The sequence below is a fragment of the Macrotis lagotis genome, chromosome X (genome assembly GCF_037893015.1).
Source record: "Macrotis lagotis isolate mMagLag1 chromosome X, bilby.v1.9.chrom.fasta, whole genome shotgun sequence".
In the NCBI taxonomy this organism is placed as follows: domain Eukaryota; kingdom Metazoa; phylum Chordata; class Mammalia; order Peramelemorphia; family Peramelidae; genus Macrotis; species Macrotis lagotis.
The window spans coordinates 652,155,492-652,177,430 of NC_133666.1; the positions used below are offsets into that span (position 1 = coordinate 652,155,492).

Sequence of the window (21,939 nt, forward strand, 5' to 3'; positions counted from 1 at the left end):
CGGCGGGGTGGCGCCGGCGCAGGCGCGGGCGCAGGCGCAGGCGCGGGCAGAAGCGGCGCGGAGGGCAGGCGGGCCCGACGAGCGGAGCGGGGGGGCGGGCGGGCAGGCAGGCGGGCGGCCCGGCGCAGGCGCCCCGCGGCCGGCGGGGCCGGAGCGGACCACAGTTCCCGGCGTGCCCCGCGCGGGCAGCGACCTGAGGACTAGGGGAAGGGGAAGGCGGAGGAGGCGGAGGCTGAGGGCGGGCTGAGGGGCGGGCGAGGCCGGGGGCGGAGCGGGCGGAGCGGGGGGCCGGGCTGGGTTGGGCTGGGGGGGGAGCGGGCATCCAGAGCGAGTGGAGCACCCGGGGGTTCAGGTCTCGGAGGCGGCGGCTCCCGGCAGTGGCGGCGGCGGCGGCTCCTCCTCCCCCCCCGCCCAGAGCGTTCGGCCCGGCCCGTCACGCGAGCCCGGGGCGGCCGTGCGGCCTAGTTCCCCCGACGCGGCCCAGCCCGGCCCTTCGACCTCGGCCCCGGTCCCCGCCGCCGCCGCCGCCGCCGCCGCCGCCGCCGCCCCGACCCTCGCCGCCGCCGCCGCCGCCGCCGCCGCCCCCGCCGCCATGGCCCGGCCGCTGGTGCCCAGCTCGCAGAAGGCGCTGCTCCTGGAGCTCAAGGGGCTGCAGGAGGAGCCGGTCGAGGGCTTCCGGGTGACCCTGGTGGACGAGGGCGACCTGTACAACTGGGAGGTGGCCATCTTCGGGCCCCCCAACACCTACTACGAGGGCGGCTACTTCAAGGTAAGGCGGAGAGCGGCCCCCCGGCTCCCTCCCCGCCGCCCCCCGCCGCGGTGCCCCCGTGGCAGACTCCGTGGGCCGCCCCGGCCCTTCTCCTCCCCAGAGCAGGCCCCTTCCCCGACGGTTTTCCCGTCCCCTACCCCTCCCTGCCGGGCTCCTTTTCTCTCCGCCCCGGGAAGCGGCCCCATCTGTAGTGGCGGATTCACCCCCTCTTACCTTGCCCCTGTGGTGGCTCCCCCACAGTAGATCCCCAACCCCCCAGGTTCCTCCTTCTCTTACCACCCCCACCCCTCAGCCCACCCCATCTCTTCCACCTCGCCCCCCACGCACACAATGGCAGATTCTCTCAGTTACTCCTCCGTGGTATGTTTGCCCGTCTCCTAAAGCGCAGCCTCCCCGCAGACCCTATCCCTCACCCTCCCATGCTCCGGGCCCCCACTGCTAGGGGATTGTAGTAGGTTTTCAGTCTCTTTCTTCCCCCCGATGGCAAGTTCTTCTGCCTTTTTACCTTGCTTCTACTTGGGTAGTTTCCCACCTTGCATGGTGATTGCTTTCCTATCTTTTCATACTTCATCCCCTCCTTGGTAGGTTCTTACTATTGCTTTCGTCTGAAAGGTTGATGGAATCTTTCCTTTTCATATAATACACAGCAGGATTTTACTATATATCTGGAGACAGAAGCAGGGTAGATTCTCTTTCTCCCTTCACCCCACCCCCCATGCAGAGACTAGATCTTTCCCATACAAAGGAATATATGAAGGATAAGTTCTCACACATTTACATAAGTGTATATATACATACATGTCACATATCATATGATATTCTGTGTGCACATGCTACCAAAGAGACACATGTACATTCTGCATGATAGATTCTCCTCTCTCTTACACAAGCATTGTGTTATTTTCCTTTCTTACTCATGTTCACACAAAAGATTCTCCCACAGAAGAAAGATGATCGTCTGTCCCTCATACACCCAATAGATTCTTCCCCCATATATTCTTCAAACACAAGCATACATACTCGATAGACACTCCCCATGGACACAACATACATAATTATATTGTCTGTGATCCATTGAATCCAATAGATTCTTTTACATGTTAGTCTCACATCTATCTGCACCACCTAGGTTCTTCATACATACGATAGATTTTCTTTTGTATCCCATATATAGAATAGATTTCTTCGTGTACACATACAATACATTCTTGTTGCTCATACACATATGCATGATAGATTCTCTCATCTCTTATACAAGCACACACAATAGCTTCTCTTATCTCTTTCACCCTGCATATTTTCCCTACATGCACATACAGAATAGATACTCCCATCTCTTACACACATGCCTGATGTTCTCCCTTCTTATTATATACACACCTGATAGTTTCTCATCTCTTACATACATGGAGGATACCTCTATCCCTTACATAACAAACCCATTCACTAAGGATTCCATCATTTCTTATACACAGCCCACATGCACAGAGGAAAGGTTGTCCCACATAGAGACTAGATTCTTCCACAACACCTATATGTCCTCAGATTCCCCTTTCTTTCACACACACACACACACACACACACACACACACACACACACGGTTCCTCTCTTTTAAACATGCCTCACACTAAGTTCCACCATCTCTTATATAAACATGCTCCACTCCCTTGCCTTACATGCACAAACTCCTACACTTATTTCATAGATTAGATTTTCATATCACACAACATACATGCATATGTGGTTTCCCTATCTTTTCCATGGGCATGTGTGCACATACAAGCATGTTCCCATTCAAGAGAGGTTCCTTCTTCTCATATACCCCACAGCCATTTCCCAGGTCCCTCTCTTCTTCATCTTATACATACAACATCTCTCTCAGTTTTCTGATTCATTTCCATCAGATATTGTACCAGGAGTAATCAATTTCCTTTATTTTAATACTCCCCCCCACTTACCCACCCCCCCCCCCAAAATTTGTCCCTGGGGGGGGGTATCTCCTCTCTTAACCTTTTCCTTCCCAACCTTAATTTTCCTATCCTTTACCACATGTCCCTTAGACAAGTCCATTCATTCATCTTTTTTGTCCTTACTCCTGAACTACCACCACCACCCCTCTGATATTTTCCCTCTATTCTTTCCTACCCTAAAAAGAAAGGAATACTTTTCCCATGTTCTCATTTAGGATGTTTGATGTGATGCCTTTTCATTAATTCTGGGTTTCTGTTTCTTCACCTTGCTATCTTCATGCTTCTTACCCTGTTTTCCCCTTTCCCATTCTTCTCCCCTCCCCAGAGGAAACAAAGAGCTTTGGATAGAGCAGCTCTCCAGTACCTCATGGTGTCCTTTGGAGCTAGTGGAGTGCAGAGTGCCCTATTGTTGGAGAACACAGGGTCTGGCTTGGGGGAGGAGGATGATTTGGAGCTGAGTTGGAAGCAGGCTTTCTGTCTGTCTGCTGGACCCAGAAGGCTGTTACCTGGAGGCTTCCAACAAAAATATCACAGGCTGCTCTGGCCAACCAAAAAAGGACTGAGAGCAGCCACACTGGCATTTCTGGAGATGAGGTTCACCTTCCCTGTTCCCAATCCCATTTGTAACAGGCCAGCTCAGGAAAAAGGGGTCCCCCACAGATGCAGCTCATAGAGCAACTTAGTAACCCCTCAAACCCCATGCAGGCAAAAAAAAAAAAACCAACTCATCTTACTTCCCGGCCAGGACCCTGTTGCTTGTTTAGCTCCTGCAAGGCCTGTGTAAAGATCTGCTTCTTCATTGCCTCCCTTAAAAATGGAACTAGACAGACACCTCTTGGAGGAGGTTTACTTTTCTTTAGGTTTTATGATAAGGATTTTAATATCCTGGGCATTCATAGGGAAAAGTCAGGGCTTATGTTTAACCCTAAAATACAGGCTTCCCATTTTCCCTCTGTTCTGGTGACCCTAAGACCAGCAAATTCTATTCAATGTATGTTGATGAACAGTTTCATCAGAGACCTGAACTTTGGGGTTTTGGCAACCTTAGTAATTTTTTTTTCCTGTTTTTATGGGCAATATTTTATCACCAGGAATATTAAAATTCCAAATGGTTTAGATTTTAGTCAACTCTGGTTCTAGTCTATCCAGTTTGGAGGGTGAGGGGGTGGGGAGATGCCACAGAGATCTGGATGAGAACTGGAATAGGATTCCAGATAAGAGGTCAGTCCTGGTTCCATGGGTCAAATCCAGAACCATGTATTAAAACATCTTTTTTTGAACATGGACAGGCTTTCAGATCCTGGTCTTGACTTCAAAGCTACCTCCCTTCCCCCACAGGTCCAAGGCATCCTGGATTTGCCTTGGCCCAGAGGGCAGGTTGAAGTTGTGACTGAGCCAGATCAACCATGAGAGATCAGTGAGGCTGTTCTGGGGGTGGCAGGCAAGGGGAAAACTGGTGCTGGCAAGGCAGATGTCTGTGTTTGCATTATTGTGCTAATCTTTTAACGGCTATTACCCAATGGGCCGAAGGCCCAGCTGCCACTTTTGTAAAGGGTGTAATTCCAGAAGTCTCACGGGCCAGTGTGACTGGTGTTTGTTTTTGGTCTGAGGTGAAATCTAAAGGACCTAGGTTGGGACTCAGGATGAGAACTCTGGTTTGCAGACCTGAACTGGGTCTATCAGCCTGGATCTGATTCCCCCCCTACCACCTCTTTCTAGAGAAAAGGAGGTTGTTCTTGGGGAATGGGACCAGCATTTGTGCTGAAAATCCTGTCTTCTTCAGAGATAGTAAATTGTTTAACCATTTTCTGAAAAAACTATTTTGCTTGCTAGGAAGCAACTGGTTGTGTGATATAACCAGCTAACTATACCTTTGAGTGAATAACCCAGAATCCTACCTGTGACCTTTGCTGATGTCTCTCTGTTGTTTCTTAGAATAATCTCTTATTTGTTGTTCCCTATTAGACACTGCCTCCTGGATCAGTTCCATGGATTTCATACAAGTTCATAGACTGAGTTGGAAAAGGAACCTTAAAAAGAGCATCTAGTTTGTCCCTTTTTGTTTCTACAGACAAGGGAGAAAAGACCTAGAGAGAGAAGCATAGAATTAGCTCACAGAGAATTCAGCATGACCATGAATCATGTTCAGATCAACTCTGCCATTGTTCCTGGATGGGGTGTGTCAGTCTCCTGCCTTACACCCTCATCTACGTAACTTTCTGGACCAAAGTATTCCTCTCTGAACATTGATTCCCTTTTACTTACTGCTTCCCCTATTAGAGTGTAAACTCCTTGAGGACATGACTCAGCCCAGTGCTTGGCACAGACTGAGCACTTAAGAAATTAGTGCAAAGTTTTCATTCATTGCTTCGTGTTCATGTGATGGAATGTATAAGAATATTATAAACTATACCAAATGAAAGGTCTTCCAACCTTTACTTGTCCAAGTTCCATATCTTTTTGTTCTTAAGAAATTATTCTCCCATTCTTTTTGGAGGTAGGTCACCAATTTTCTGCTTGAACCCTAATTAGAATAAATCTGCTAGAAGGTCTCAGTCAGAAGGAGTGAACATAAGTATGATTTTATTGCTTTGTCACCAACTCTAGATTTGCTTTTCAGCAGGGATAGATTAGAATGAATCTCTTCTGAGGAGTATAACCTGTATCATAGTGTACCTGCTACAGTCTTTTCTTAAAGATTGCTTCTTTCAGATCCAGCCCCAAAAACGCTTTGTTCTCTGAATTTGAAGTCAGTGTTAAGAGTTGAGATATTGAGTGGAATCTAGTGTCTATGAACTAATAACTCCCTGTGTTTAATTTTTCTAAAAGAGGTTCACAGAACTTGGGTACAGGAGGGGACTGCTGGGGATGATGTGGCATTCAGCTGTATCTTTGAAGGGTTATCGCTGGGTAAAATGATTCTCCCAGAAATATCTCTGCGATTGTCCTTTATCACAAATAGAGATGCCATTTGCCTCTAGGTACAGCTCTTCAAATGTATTTCAAGCAACTGAGATTCAGGGCCAGTCCATCCTTAGCTGCTTCAAATACACAAAAACATCTGAGTTGTACTTCCTCTGTTTACCTGCTTTACCAGCTGGTCAGCCAAGGAGGAAGACAACAAAGCTGTCATCACAAAAGGTTTTGCAACACACTGGCATAGGTTACATCAGAGGCCTGTGCTCAAGTCATAGCCAACAGAGAAAATTGAACTTTCTTAAATCAAGATCCTCTTTAAAAAGCCCTCTTTAAAGTCCTTGAGCAAAAAAGTGCTTCTGCAAGCTTATTGGGTCGTTCCAAGGACCATTAGAAACCCAGCTGTGTGTTGGCAGAGAATTCATTCCCTTACCAAGGCCAAGTGGGGCCATGAGCTGTACTTCTGGCAGACACTTCTAGTCTAGAACTTTGGGGTCTGGTCACAAGGTTAGAAAGGGGAAGGGTAACTTGAGTGATAATTTTGTCAGGGAAGAAATAAATGATAGGCACTCTGCTGTTAGGAGCCCAGAAGGATGCCTGAGATCTGAAATTTGTTGTATAGAGAGCAGGCTCTATTCCAGGTAGACTCCTGAGGGTTACTGTCCTCATATCAACATGGGATTTTGTCAAGGGACTAGATGTTTAAGCTAGCATGAAAAGGGCGGGGAAGGGGAAGAGTATAGGAAGAATTCTATACCTATCTTTGGGGACATGGGTCTCTTTTCTTCCATGACCAAGGCTAGAAAAGTGAAGTGAATTGCTGAAGTCATAGAATAAGTCACAGACTCAGGCCTAAAACTCCGGGGGGGGGGGGGTCTACTGACTCCCAGTCCAGTTTACTTACAATATTACACCATAATAGCATTAACTCTTTACACTCTAAAGTTCCCAAAGCACTTTTGATCCTCAGAGATAGGATCGTTAGTGTTATTGTCCCATTTTCAAGGTCAGGAATCTTAGGTTTGAAGAAGTTTTGAAGAAGTTAACTGGCTTGCCCAATCACCTTGGAGGCAGGATTGGAACTCAGGAGAAGGCTGGTACTTTTTCTGCTTTACTGGGAGACAGGAACATGCTTTTATTCTTTTCTCATTCTTTTTCCCCTATTACTTCCTTCCTCAGGCCCGCCTCAAGTTTCCTATTGATTACCCCTACTCTCCACCAGCTTTCCGGTTCCTCACAAAAATGTGGCACCCGAACATCTATGAGGTAAGCCCCAGATTGTTTCTACCCTTTGGGATTCCTGAGGTTTTTATGAGTCCTTCCCCAAGGGTACTCAGTAGTAGGACAAGTATTTACATGCCTGCTGTATGACTTGCATTGTGTTATATGCTGATAGGTAGTAGAGAAGCAAAAGGCAGTGAGTGCCCCACCCTCAAAGAATCTGCAATCTGCTGACTGCCTCTGTGCACAGCCTTCCTCTGAGGTTTAAAAGGAGAGTGGAGATGAGACTGCCTCATGCTATATCCCAAAGCATTTATTGTCTTTTACAAGCTGACACTTGCCCTGGGGACTGGACCAGTTTAGTGTCTGACTTGAAGCCAGTTTCAGGGTGGAGGGTGTTTCAATTTGGAAAATAGCGTGGATATGGATAAGCAGGTAGCTGGAGCCTTAAGTCAGGCAAATGACGCAAGAAATTAGCTTGGGCTGTCCATCCTGGTCTTTGAGGCTGTCTTTGGGCATGTAAATGACTCTTGTCTTCTGCCAGAGAAGGGCAGGGTTTATTTGAGGAAAGGTCCTTGTTTCTAACATCAATGTGACACATCTCCACCAGAAAAGGACTTGAATTTCTGGGCTGACTATAAAGGCTAATTAGTCTCTTCTCCCCCCCCCCCCCCTCTCTCTCCCTCCTCTCCCTCCCTTTGCATATGACCAGACTGGGGATGTTTGTATCTCAATCCTCCACCCTCCAGTAGATGATCCCCAGAGTGGAGAGCTTCCTTCTGAGCGGTGGAACCCCACCCAAAATGTCAGGTGAGTTCCCCCCAAGGGAAGGTAAGTCCTACTAAAGAGGGGATTGATTCATGACCATAAAAGTCTTAGAAAGAATACACTGAGTTAAAATTCTCCCCAAAGATAAGTTGGACCTGCTAGATCTTAAGTGCAGCAAAACCTTCCTGGTCCAGATGGGATCACTTGACCACTCCCTTGTTAATGACCTCTGAGGAGTTGTTTTTGGATATCAATTCACCTGGCATCTCTCTGCTTCTCCCTAGAAATCACTGAGCTTAAAAGACCAAAGCATTCCTTTGAAGGGATCACAGGTTGGGACATCTGTAGAGAGAGAAGGGGAGAGTGAGGACTGAAGCTGTGCAAATCCCTCATCATCTAATAGATTTATGGAATGTCAGAACTGAAAGGGGACACTGAAGATTTGGGGCACCTTCCTTATTTTACTGATCAGAAAACAGACCTTTGGAGGAGAAAGGATTTGCCCAATATCCCACAGCAATTTAGTGAGGGAGAAAAATGAAGATAGCAGAGGGAATGTTTATGTCTTGGCCAGACCTTAACACCAGGTGCACAGACAGTAATATACTACTAGCAGAAATAAAAGGCTTGAATTTCTCATTCCTTTCATTTATTCAGCAAACATTAAGTACATACTGTGTGCAGAAGCACTAAGGAAAATAAAATTTTAGTTGTAACATAGTGTCTGCTCTTGTGGAGCTCATAGAGGCAGATTTCTAAATGTAAAGAATGTATTGTGAAGAAAAGCTAATTAACAATTCATTAGAACTGTCTAAAAGAAAACCGGTCTAGAGTTGGTTCCCTTTCACTAGAAAAATTCAAGAAAAACGATTGACTATTTGAGGATATCGTGAGGGGATTCTTGTTCACTACAGAGTGAAGTAGATTACCTCTGAGGTCCTTCCAATGCTGAGATTCTCTAAAGATCCAAACACAGCTGTCATATAGCCTTAGCATCATAGATTTAGATTAGGAATGGGATCTTGGGCTGCTGAGTCCAGGAAAGCTGAGACCAAGAGAAGAAACTTGCCCAGGATCACATAGGGAATGAGTTTTGCAGAGCCAATTTTTTTGACTCCAAATGCAGCACTCTGCTTTATACCTCCCTGTTCCTCATCCATTGAGCCACATCCCTTCTCAGTCAGTTACTTGGAAATATCCCCTTTTCCACCAGAGGCTTCCTCTTTAGGGTCTCTGTCTTATCCCCATAACAGGCATTCTCCTACTTCCATGGCATGTTGGGTGGGCTTCATTTCTGTGTGCCCTGAGAAGGGTCTGTCATTCTGAAAGGTTCTGTAGCTATGGGAGGGTCTCAGCATTGGGATGCTTTATAAGTAGACGATGTCAGTATAATTTTCCCAATCTTCCTTTGCTGGGTAGGACCATCCTCCTGAGCGTGATCTCCCTCCTAAATGAGCCCAATACCTTCTCACCAGCCAATGTGGATGCTTCCGTGATGTACAGGAAATGGAAAGACAGCAAAGGGAAGGACCGGGAATATACAGACATCATCCGGTAAGTTGGGGGAGCTGCCTGTCAGGCCCTTCACATTCCTATGATTCTTTAGTTGGCATAGAATCTCTTCACAACTACTGTGGAAGAGCGTAGAGGATTCCTTGTCCTCCTCCCCCGGATGAGCAGAGGCAGGCAAGATGACCAGACCCTTGTCTTTCAAACTTGGGGCCTGGGTTCTTCCATTTACCACATAGGGCCACTGGTAGGCAGGCAGACTGCAAGCAGTCCATATGGACATGGAAGAGTTTTCTTATTCAACAAATATTAAATACCTGCAATGGAAAACCTAGTTAGTGCTTACCTGTGTTCATGGAGACAACTGTTGTAACTGGCTATAGCATTTTAAAGTTTGCCAAACACTTTCAGTTCATTGTCTCAATTGAATCGTACAAGAAGCCTTTGAAGTAAGGGCTCTGATCAGTCAGTCAGTAACTATTTATTAGTCACCTACTACATGCTGAGTGATCTAGGAGGCAGTGGGTGCCTCTTTCTTGGCAGTCTTCACATAAAAGCTAGTATGTGTGTGTGTGTGTGTGTGTGTGTGTCTGTGTGCACACACACACATAGTCTCCCATTAGTCTAGAGGGCCTCTAAATTCCCTTCTAACTCTTGAAGTGATGTGATTCTCTTATCCTTAGTTTATAGAGGAAGAAACTGAGGTTCAGAGAGAACTTATATCAAGAGGAAGGAATATGAGAATATGAAAACGTCCTGAATGAAGGGAAGCTTGTTCATTGTGGTAGAATGTTAAAAATAGACTATCACAGGATTGGGAATTCCAGAGAAGGCAGTAGGGGTAGCTGGAGAAGGAATAGACATGGATGGGGGAAGATGGAGAAGGATGAGAACTAGAGAATAGGAGAGAACCTGAGTACTGGTCTGAGAGAGAACTGAAGGTGGAGGGGAGGTCAGAGGTCTTGAACAAAGTAGAGAGGAAAGGTGGGTTGTTTCTCAGTACTTTCTCAGGACATGACATTGATTTTGACTCTGCCTCCCTTCTTCCAGCCTCCTGGTCTCCCCATCTTCCTCAACCCTTCACCATAATTGTTCCATTCCAAATCTACTTAGCCTTTCCCTCTGTGCCCTTGGAGTGACTTCATAGACACCAACCCTTTCAGCCACATCCTCATCACCGTTGCCTCAGTGTGTTTCTCTTTCTGTCATTACATTTTCCCTTCCATCTCATCTCTCCTAAATGTGTTCTAACTCCCAACTAACCTAGTTCTTCCGTCATTTTTGACTTTTGCTCTCCTTTCACTTTCTTCCCCTCCTAACCTTGAGTTTGTAGCTAATTCAATTCTACCTTTTCCTCTTGGTTCCTTTGACTTTTATCTTGTTGTCACTCATCCCTTGACAAACCCTGACCTTAGATTATTCCCACTACCCTTCTCTACTGTACTGTAAGGGTATACCTCAAATTTATGTTGTCCAGTCTCAACTAGACCCTCACTGCAACTCTCTAATTGCTAGTTCTTATTTCAATCCTCCTTTAATCATTTCCTCAGTATTCTTATAATCTCTGACTTCTCAGCTGAGAACCTCATCTTTTTTTTTTTTTAACTAAGAAAATTGAGTCCATTTCTCATAGATTTTGGGTAGGCAGGAAATACCTAAATAAACACATCAAGAATAAATGTAGAGTAAGTAAAGGTAGTTGGAGAGAAGGGGCAACTACCCATTAGGGATCAGGAAGGATTTTGTGTAGCTGATGACCTTTGAACTGCATGACTTTGACCTTCCCCTCTCTCCATATTCTTTAGCAGTCACTCAGGTTAGCCCTGAGTTTTAGCAGGTTATCCTCTCTCTACAGTCCTTCCTTTTCTACCAACTGCCTTGAAATATGCCCAAGTTTCTTTTATCCTTAAAAACCTTCACTAGATTTTGCCATCCCCAAAAACTATCATCCTATATCTTACCTCCATTATTCAAACTCCTGGAAAAAGTTTTTTTGTATTCCTTGTCTCACTTGCTTTCCTTTGCAATTCTGCTCTCAAATTGAAACTGCCCTTTCCTGTTTTTTACCCTTCATGACTTCTTTTGACTGCATTTGACAGTATCGACTACCTTCCCCTCTTGGATACTCTCCTGTGGATTTTCATTATACCCAAGTAAAGTCTACTTTGCTGTCTTACCCTCTCTATATCCTGCCCCTCTTTTTATTGTGTGGGGGGGGGAGGGGAGGGGTGTCCTAAGATGCTGTCCTGAGCCCTCTTCCCTTCTCCGTTTCTACAGATTCTCATTTGTTTGGCCTCCTCAGCCCTTGTGGCTTTAATTATCATCTATATGCAAATAATATCCAATTTTATCTCTTCTCATTTTCATCTGACTATTGGGAATTTCAAACTAGGATAACCCTGGAAAAATCTTAAACTCATCATGTCTAAAACAAGACTCCTCTTTTCCCCAAACAGGTCCTCCCTCTTCCAGACTTTCCAAAAGCACCACCAATTCTTCTGATCTCCCAGTCTGGGTTCCTAAATTTGGTGCTGACGTCTAGTCCTCCATCTCTTACCTCACAGAGCCAGTCAGTTGCCAGATTTTGTCAATTCTCTCTCCAACAACATAGCTCATATCCAACTCCTTTCCACTAACAGCTGCTACCTTAGTTCGTGCCTTCCTTCACCTCTTGTTTAAGTGTTGCCATGATTTCCCTGTCTCAGATCTCCCTAATTCAGTTCGGCTTCCACACTGATGCCAAGGTGATTTTCTTTAATTTAGATCCTAATCTTATCACGCCTCTCCTCAGTAAACTCCAGTGGCTCTCTTTTGTGTCTAGGATAAAATAGTAACTTTTTTGACTTTCACAGTCTATCCCCCTTTTCTTTTCCAACCTTATATATTTCTTCCCTTTATCAATTGAACAAAACTGATCTCTTTTTCCTTACACACAGCACCACATCTCCCATCTATGAACCTATTTGCTTACCTCTGCTTCATAGAACCCTTTTCTTCCTTCAGATAACAGCCATATACTACCTTCTACATGAAGCTTTTTTTTGATATTTTATTTTTTTCTAATTTTGTGTGTATGTGTGTGCATACATATATATGTTTTCAGTATTCTTTTTCTTGTCAGATAAATTTTAAGTTCCATTTTTTCTCCTTCCCTAAACACAGCAGGTAATGTGATATAGGTTATACATGTACAATCATGCTTACCATATTTCCATATTAGTCAAGTTGTGAAAAAAGAATTAGAACAAAAGGGGGAAAATCATGAGAAAGAATTAACAAAAACAAATTTTAATAAAGTAAAAATATTGTATGCTTTGATCTGCATTCAGACTCGATAGTTTGTTCTTTGGATCTGGATGATTTACCATCACATCTTTTGAAATTGACTTTGATCACTGTATAGCATGAAACTTTGCTTGTTTCATTCCCAAATGTTAATGCCTCTTTTTCTCCCTCCCATCCCTTAATTTCTTTGTATTTTTAACTGTTAAGTATTTAATTTATATTTTTTTCTGTCGATATTTTTGTATATAGTTTTAGCCAGAGGATCCCAAAAATCTTGGTGCAGTTTAAAACCATTAAAGCACTATTGAGACACATGTACTTGTTTCTCCTGCTAGAATATATGGGCTTCGAGATTTTTTTGTTTTTGTTTTTCTTTTTTTTATCCCCAGCAGCAGAGTCTAGCACATAGTAAACACCTCTTAACTCCAGGACCAGTTCTCTATTCACTGCACTACCTAGTTGCCCCATATAGTAAAACACTTAATAAATTTGTATTGATAGATTGAGAAAAATTGAATGATTTTTCCATTGTCACACAGCTAGAATCAGCCCTCCAGGGAGATTGAAGCCAGCTTCTCTTGACTCCCAAGCTCAGGGCTTCTTTCCAGTCCATCACACACATTATCTTGGTTAAGACATGTACACATGTAGCTATTAGTATAAAATCTATTATGAGAAGTTAAAAGGTGCCATAATATAATAGGAATGAAAGGATTGCTTCTAGCTAGAGGAAATCTGAAAGCTTTCTGGTCAAGGTAGCTGTCTTTGAATGAGGTTTTACAGATGCCATAAGCAGTATGCTCGTCACCTTCTTAATCAGTAAATTCTTAATTGGATAATTCCCAGTAACCCCTTCAAATGAGATAATCTAACTTGGCCTAAGTTGGAATAGAAGTTTGGAATTCTCCACATCTAGCACTGAAGAAACCAAAACTAGCCCCTCATGATACTCAGTGTCTTGCCTCTGGGTGTGTTCTTTGACCTGTTCATGGCTTAAGAATAAGTTGTTTTAAAAGATAGTTTTCGGGGGCAGCTAAGTGGCACAGTGGATAGAGCACCGGCCCTGGAGTCAGGAGGACCTGAGTTCAAATGCAGCCTTAGACACTTAATAATTACCTAGCTGTGTGGCCTTGGGCAAGCCACTTAACCCTATTGCCTTGCAAAAAACCTAAAGGAAAAAAGAAAAGATAGTTTTCACAACTCATATTTATGCAGCACTTTGGTTTCTTTGATCTTCCCAACACCCTGGGACATAATAAGAATTATCATTCCAGCTTTACTAGGAAATGGGAACTGAGAGGTGAAATAATTTTGAGACTCTGGCTTCCTAGGTCTTGCTTGATCTCTTGTAGACAAAGTACCTAATCCTTCCTTTCCTATGAAGAAGATATAGTCATTTACCTTTTCTATCAGGCTTATATGTATCACTCTATGAGATGCTTTCCAATTTATTGGAATTGGTTTCCAAGCTCAATTAAATGATTTAGGTCTGGGGGTGGCTAGGTGGCGGAGCAGTGGATAGAGCACAAGCCCTGGAGTCAGGAGTACCTGAGTTCAGATCCAGCCTCAGACACTTAATAATTGCCTAGCTGTGTGGCCTTGGGCAAGCCACTTAACCCCAATTGCCTTGCAAAAACCTAAAAAAAAAGTGATTTAGGTCCTGATCAAACCTTCCCAATGCCTTGAGCTTCAGTCCTGAGACCAATCCAAGAACTGTGACTGAAATAGGGCAGCTACATGGAGCTGGCCCTGAAGGTAGGAGGACCTTGTTCAGATCTAACCATCATCCAGATACTTTCTATCTGGGTGACCTTGGGCAAGTCAATTAACCCTGCTTGCCTCACATCCAGGGCCATTTCCAATCTTCTTGATTCATTTCTGACTCTAGAGGAGAAAGTGAGGCTGGTGATTTAGCACAGCCCTCCCTCACTTAAATCCAATTCATGCACATATCATAGCATCACCTCCTTGATGTCATGGGCCTCTTTGAGAAGGGCAGACTTCATCTTCATCACATCAGATTGTATATTATCTGTATTGTAATTCTTTCCAAGGATCTAGATGTTCTCCTGCACACTCAAGAATGGAGGAGGTGAAATTCACAACTCTTACAATCTATAGAGACAGTGCTTCTATATGGGAAGTGGCAGGATTTCAAGTACAGTATCAATGCATAATTCAAAGCGTTTTATTTATTTATTTGTTTGTTTGTTTATTTATTTATTTGTTTGTTTTGCGAGGCAGTGGGGGTTAAGTGACTTGCCTAAGGTCACTCAACTAGGTAATTATTAAGAGTCTGAGGCTGGATTTGAACTCAGGTACTCCTGACTCCAAGGCCAATGCCATCTAACTGCCCCAATCCAAGGTTTTATTCCTAAGATTGCCATTCCTTGGGAGCATCTCTTCAAGGAGGCCAAGTATCCTGGTGCATAGGGATAATCATTCATCCCTATCTTTTTCAGGAATGCCTAGAGACCATTGTGGTCCAGCAGTCTGGCCTGCAAAGGGAGATAATTCCTCTGTTTTTTAGGACATCCTAAAGCCATTTTAACAGCTTTAATTCTCAGCTAGTTAGATAAAAGACATACACTTATACCCAGAGATCATGATGATCTCTAAAATATACAGAAATGTAACATAGGCATTCTCTCAGGCCTTTGCTTAGGATTCTTCTCTTATGTTCATCTATTCTACTCCCACAACTTGAACTAGTATGTTTATTCAGAAACCTCTCCTTCTATATCTTTGTCCTGACCATGATCTCTCTTTGTGCTCCAGAACCACATTTCCATTTTTTTGCTAGATATACTAGTTCCTCAACTCAGTATTCCTCTTGGTCTGTTGTTTAGAGTTCCTTTTAAAAAAAAATTAATATTGTGTTTTTCCCCAAGTACTTATAAAAACAATTTTTAAACATTCATTCATTTTAAAACATTTTTGAGTTCCAAGTTCTCTGCCTCCCACTTCCTCTATCCCTTTCCCCATATTGAGAAGACAAGCAATTGTATATAGAATATACTTATGCAGTCATGCAAAGTATTTCCCTGTTAAGTCCTGTTATGAAAGAAAACACAGACAAAAAACTCAAGAAAAAAATTGCATTGATCTGAATTTAGTTCTTTATCTGGAAATGGGATAGAATTTTCTTCATCATTCTTCTGAATTTGACTTGGATCATTGTATTGCTGAGAATAACTAAGTAATTCACAGTTGTTCATCTTAACAATTTTGCTGTAACTGTAAAATATTCTCCTGGTTCTGCTTATTTCACTTTGCATCAGTTCATGCCTTTTCACGTTTTTCTGTGAGTCATCCTGCTTGTTATTTCTTAATAGCACAATAGTATTCCATCACAGTCCTATATAAAACTTATTTCCCAATTAGTAGACATCTCAATTTCTATTTCTTTGCCACCCCAGAAGAACTGCTATATTTTTGCACACATCTTGGATCCTTTTCCTCTTCATTTTTTTAATCTGTTGAATCTTTATGCATAGTTTTATAGCCCTTTGGGCATAGTTCCAGATTGTTCTAAAGCAATCAGTATGCTACTTCACCAACAGTAATTAGTGTCAGTTTTCTGTCGCCTTCTCTAACATTAGTCATTTTCTGTCATATTAGCCAGTCTGATAGTGTGAGGATGGTACCTCAGAGTTATTTTAATTTTCATTTCTCTAATCATGATTTTGAGCAATTTTATATGACTTATAGCTTTGATTACTTCATCTGAAAGCTGCTTGTTCATATCCTTTTACCATTTATCAATTAGGGATTGACTCTTATTTATATAAGTTTGACTCAGTTGTTTATATGTTTGAGAAATGAGATCTTATCAAGGGAGACTTGCTATGCATTTTTTCCTAGTTGTAATGACTGTATTTCCCTCCATCCTATTTTCCCTTTGTTTGTTCTTCTCTCTCTCTTTGACCCTACCCCTCAAAAGTATTTTGCTTCTGACTGCCACCTCCCCAATATGTCTTCCCTTCTAATTTTCTGTAGAGTTATTTAAGATAGATTTCTATGCCCAACTGAGTGTGAGATTCCAATCTCTTTGAGCTAGTTCCAATGAGAATAAGGTTTGTTCCCTCCATACTCCATACACATATCCCTTCGCTTCCCTTCCGCTTCAAAAGTCCTTTTGTGCCTCTTTTATGTCAGATAATTTACCTCATTCTACCTCTCCCTTTCCCCTTCTCTTTCAGTTTCCTTTTTTTAATTAATGGAATTACTGTGTTCCTAGGGTTCTCAGACTCACATCTCAGAAACTGTTCCTCTGCTTAGGGACATTCTGTTAATAATCATTTTTCAAAGACTAAAGTTCTTAACCTGTTCATCAAAACCTCGATAATCTGTTTCCTTAGCTGTCTTCCATTTTCTCCTCTTTATACTGTACCCTGTGATCTGTCTAAATTAGTATCACCATCCTCCATACATATCCCAGCATTCTTCCTCATTATTCAGGCACAAGACATTATAGCTGAAAAGAACCCAAGAGGCATGATGATAGATAGATGAGGAAGTGTGCTGGACCTGATTTTAAAGTCAATTGTGGGGATTGATCACCTTGGCCATTTCATTTCATTTTAAATCTCAGCAAAATAAGATTGGACAGAATGAATTCTAAGGTCTCTTTCAGTTCTAAGTTTTCAGATCTTAGAGAATGTCAGACAAACCTTACTCATCATCTGAATCATTGCCTTCATTTTATAGTTACACAAACTGATGTCTAGACCTGGGTAGGGGTTTGAACCAAAGTCTCCTGACTTCAGGGCCAGTTTTCTAATTCCTGTAATGTGTTAGGTCTCCCTCATCCTGGGGTCCTGCTCAGGGCTACCAAACCTTCCACAGAGCCCTTCCCTACTCTTAGGAACATTATGTATTTTCACACTCATTTTTGTGTTCAAGTTATTTTTTTTTATCTTATCCTTCCTATTGAACCTTAGACTTTATGAGGATCCTGGTCACTGAAATAAAAAGCAGCTGATATTGTCTTGCTGACCTTGTTGCATACATTTATTCTGCCCTTCCTCTTCACTTTGAGGCACTTCCCCCTCTCCACCCCCTTCCTTGATGTCCATGCTTTGATTTTTATCTTTCACAGGCAGGTGGCATTATCTTCATTTTACAGAGATCCAGAGAGAGAGATCATGCCAGGAGTTAGGGGTGGAGCTGGAATCCATCAGAGGTGGATAGTGTTCTGCTGCCTCCTAATTCCCCCTTCCTCCTCTTCTCTTCTCTCTCAGGAAGCAGGTCCTGGGGACCAAGGTCGATGCAGAACGGGATGGGGTCAAGGTGCCCACAACACTGGCTGAGTATTGTGTGAAGACCAAGGCCCCTGCGCCGGATGAGGGCTCAGACCTCTTCTATGACGACTACTACGAGGATGATGATATGGACGAGGAGGCCGACAGCTGCTATGGGGATGACGAGGACGACTCCGGCACGGAGGAATCCTGACACCGCCTCCCTGCAACCCCCGGGCCCGAAATAAACTTATAAAATTTTACCTCAGATAAGGAGCCCGGAGACTCGCTTGGAAATCTCTTAGACTCCTGACAGCCCTGAACACAGACTCTCTACCTCACGGGAGTTTCTAGTTTTCTGTTTGATCTTGGTTTTTCTCCTTTTGGGTTTTGGGTGTTTTTTTCCTCCCCTTCAAAGAAGAATACCCCCTTCCCTCCCTCCAGGCCCTTTTTCCTCATCCTTAAAGCTGAGGCCCCATTCTCCAGTTTGTGAGGAGTGGAGGCGGGGCCTGCTGGGGAGGGGCTGCCTTGGGCCTGGAAGTTTTGGGGTCTGACCTTGCTCCCTTTGTTTCTTCCTGGTGATTTCATCCGTCTGGGTGAGACTAGGAGGATCCTACAGGCTTTTGTGTGCATTAGGTGAGTGAAGAATGAAGCAGCTACAATTGGGGGGTGCGGGGGGAGGGGTCACGCTGCCTGCTGGTCTGTCTCGCTACTGTGCCGCAGCCAGGGATGGGTGGCAGGTGACAGAAGAGACTTGAGCTGGGTTTTGTGGGTTCTCCCCAGTCTCACCTGCTCTGGATACGTGCAGCATTACATCAGACCACTAGAGGGAGGCAGAGTCACCCTTAGAGATCCTGGGCCCTGCTGGGCCTGGCTTCTCCTGTTCTGCCTCTCCCAGATCATGCTCTGAGGCAGGGGCCCCCAGGGCCTGGAGGGGTCTCCCAGGTCCTCCAGCTGCAGACTCCCACAGGGGCTGGGAAGGGCAGACAGGTTTTTTTCTAGGAGTGGGTGGGGGGGGATTCATTTTTCGTCAATTTCTGCTTCAGTTTGTTTGAAATATTAAATAAAACTACTTTATGAGAACTGTGTGCTGTGTAGGGGGAGGTGCCCGGGCTCTTGTCGGGATCAGTAGCAGTGACTAAAGTGAATTCAGGTCAGTACCCCTTTGTGGCTTGAGGAGGAAGAGACTCCCAGAGCTGCTCAGAACTAAGCCATTTCTCATCTAGGAAGTTGGCAGGGCAAAGGCTGTGGTCCTCCTCGGTCTGGAAAAACCAGACTGAGTTTGGGAAAGACATCAAGGACTTAGTCCTACCCCTGTGGTAATAAGAACAGTTATGTAGTACAGACTGCTTGCCAGACACTCTGTTAAGCTCGTTGCAAATCTCTTACTTGATCTGTTCAGTAAGAGATTGAGGCAGGTGATGGCTTAGGTGACTTGCCCAGCTTCACAGGGTGATAGTAACAACTTTTAGAGAGTTTACTTTGTACTAGCACTGTGATAAGCATTTTATAATTTGCTCCTCAGAGCAACCCTGGGAAGCTGGTGCAGTTGTTAATCCCATTTTACAGACAAGGAAACCAAGACAAGCAGAGAGAGTGATTTGTCTAGAATCCCACAACCGGTGAATTGAGCCAGATTTGAATTGAAGGTCTGCCTGATTCCAGACTCAGCACTTTCTCCATTCTACCACCTAGCAGCAAGAACCAGGAAACCAGTGATCAGAGATAGCTCAGTATGAATGGACTCATAACGATTCTTTTTCCACTGTTCTACCTCATAGGTGAACTGAGAAGGGTGGTAAAGTACAAGGGAGGCAGCATAGTAGAATATGAAGAGAGTGCTAGGCTGAGAGAAGAAAACTGTCATGGGTTTGTCCTGTGAACTGGAATAAGTTTATTTCCTGACTCAGATGAGAAGCAAGACCCTTCCAGTTCTAATGGACTGGACTTCCTTTACAGTCTCTTAACCATCCTGGGAGGAAGGGAGTGTACCAGGAAGTGACCCAAGAATGATGAAAGGATCGAGGAGATTGGACTGAAACCACAGAGTGATTCTGTGCATTGCTTTGAGTGAAAGGGAAGCTGTGTATTGGTGCCAGAGACACACAGTAACTCTTAGCTTCTGTTAGGAAGGTGCCATATACATGTGTGATATGGAGGGAATGAGGGTTACCTTGAAGAGGAAGGAAGACATTGGCATTTGAGAGTGCCAGAATAGGGCCCTCTAGGGAGAAAGTGTTTCTGGAGCAAGTCTCAAAGGAAACATTAAAAAAAGATGGAGATGAAGAGGGAGAAGCATTCCAGGCATAGGCATTGGGAAGCAGATAGAGACTCTCTAAGGGCTTTGAAACCTGAAATGGAGTCAAGTATGTGAAGACAACGGTGTCTGAAGGTTGGAAAGGGTAGAATATGGCATCATGTCAGGAATTTGTTTGATCCTGGAGATAGGAAGCCACTGGATTTAACTGAATAGGTGACAAGGTCAGTTCTGCACTCCAGGAGATGGCTTTGGTAATTGTATAGAAGTTGGATTCAAGTGGGAAGAAATTTTGAGGCAAGGAGTCTGATTAGGAGGCCATTCAGGCAAGAGGCAATGAAAACATGCACAAGGGTGGTGATTGAATCCTGGACCCAAGGGATGTGGTCAAGATCTATGAAGATTGAAATAAAATTTGTTAGTCCAGCACGCGTGTGTGTGAAGAAGCAAGTATGGCAGCGAGTTCGGGAAGCTGGGTGACTGGTTGGTTATTTTCCTTAGTGCTCGAAGAGGATCAAAATGACATGATGTAGTCAGGACATAGTGTATCCAACTGTGACAGTGACCAATATGGGTTTGGAAAGCTCTACCAAAGCCAGGCACAAATAGTCCATATGGAACTTTGTTGTAGAGATGTCTCTAAATTTGTGCTTCTTGTGTTTCTTTTGTGCTGCTGTTCTACTTATATAGTACAGAACCTTCTTTGATGGGGACACTTCATGCTGAGCAGTCCTGAGCCAGTGTCTCCCGTGTCTCACAGTGGATTCTAGAGTTCCTCAGAGAGACTGTGAGAGTTGTCCTTGTATCATTTCTGACCTCTGTGTAAGTGATTGCCCCTTGTGAGTTTTTGGTTTGTTTGGCATTTGGACAACACGACTAGCCATCAGAGTTGTGCTCTCTGCCATAGTGTGAATGCTTGGCAATTCAAGTCAAGACAGGATCTCAATATCCAGTACTTTATCTTGCTGGGTGACCTTCAGAATCTCCCTAAGACAATTCACATGGAAGCAATTCAGATTCCATATACTCTACAGGTAAACAAAGACAAGGTCAGCACTGTGGGCCTTCAGGCGAACTAATACTTCTCTCCCACACTTTCCTTTGGAGCCTCCCAAGCATTGAGCTAATCACCTGAGTAATTAGGAGGATAGTAAGCTATCTGACAGAAATAGGAAAGAGTGGTATTCATGGGGGAAAGATAAGCTCATTTTCAGGCATGTTGAGTTTGAATTGCCTACAAGACTTTAAATTTGAAATTTTCAATAAGCAGCTCAGAAAAAGAACTGAGGCTGGTTAAATAGATCTAGGATCTGTCTGTAGGGATGACGGAATCTAGGAGCTGATGAACTCAATGCATGAGAAAATATAAAGAGAAAAGAGAAGAGGTCCCAGAACAAAGTCTTGAGATGGGCCCACATTGAGAGGCTGTGACACAAGGATGCAGCAGAGGAATCTGAATAGAAGGGACCAGGAAAACCAAGAGAGCAACTTCATGGAAACCCAGAGGAAAAGAATATCTAGGAGGAGAAAGTAACGAACAATGACAAACACAGCAAAGAGGATGAAGATTGAAAAATACTTAGATTCAGTGATTAAAAGATAATTGGAAGGTTTGGAAAGAGCCAAGAATAGTGTCAGAAAATAAGATCAGGATATAAGCAGACTATGGAGATAAACACTGGAGTCTAGTGTATTTTGAGAGACATGGGAGGCAGCATATTTCTAGGGATGGGGCACCAAGTGGTATTTTGAGAGACATAACTGAAGAGGTTATCGTTGTGGGTTGGGACAAGATGAGGTTGGGGCCAGGCCGGGGCGGCGGCGTCAATTTAGAAGGAAAGTACAAGTTTAGAATGTACTGGCTTGAACCCCTTGTTTACCAGAGATAGCCAGGCTGACTTAATGGCATTTATGTATTTGCTGAGATTAATTGCCTTGTTGGATTTCTGAGAGCTGGGGCCTCTTCAGTCCCCTACTCCCAATCCCACATCCTCAGACTA

The 21,939-nt window shown here is 44.0% G+C and overlaps 1 protein-coding gene across 1 annotated transcript; it reads left to right on the plus strand.

The window, feature by feature from the left end:
- Positions 1–246: 246 nt before the first annotated feature.
- CDC34 (cell division cycle 34, ubiquitin conjugating enzyme) lies at positions 247–17,955 on the plus strand. The gene is made up of 5 exons (XM_074204934.1): positions 247–769; positions 6,836–6,922; positions 7,590–7,687; positions 9,065–9,199; positions 17,683–17,955. The coding sequence occupies exons 1-5, from the start codon at positions 593–595 to the stop codon at positions 17,894–17,896; spliced, it is 711 nt and encodes a 236-aa protein (XP_074061035.1). The 5' UTR covers positions 247–592; the 3' UTR covers positions 17,897–17,955.
- Positions 17,956–21,939: the final 3,984 nt, after the last annotated feature.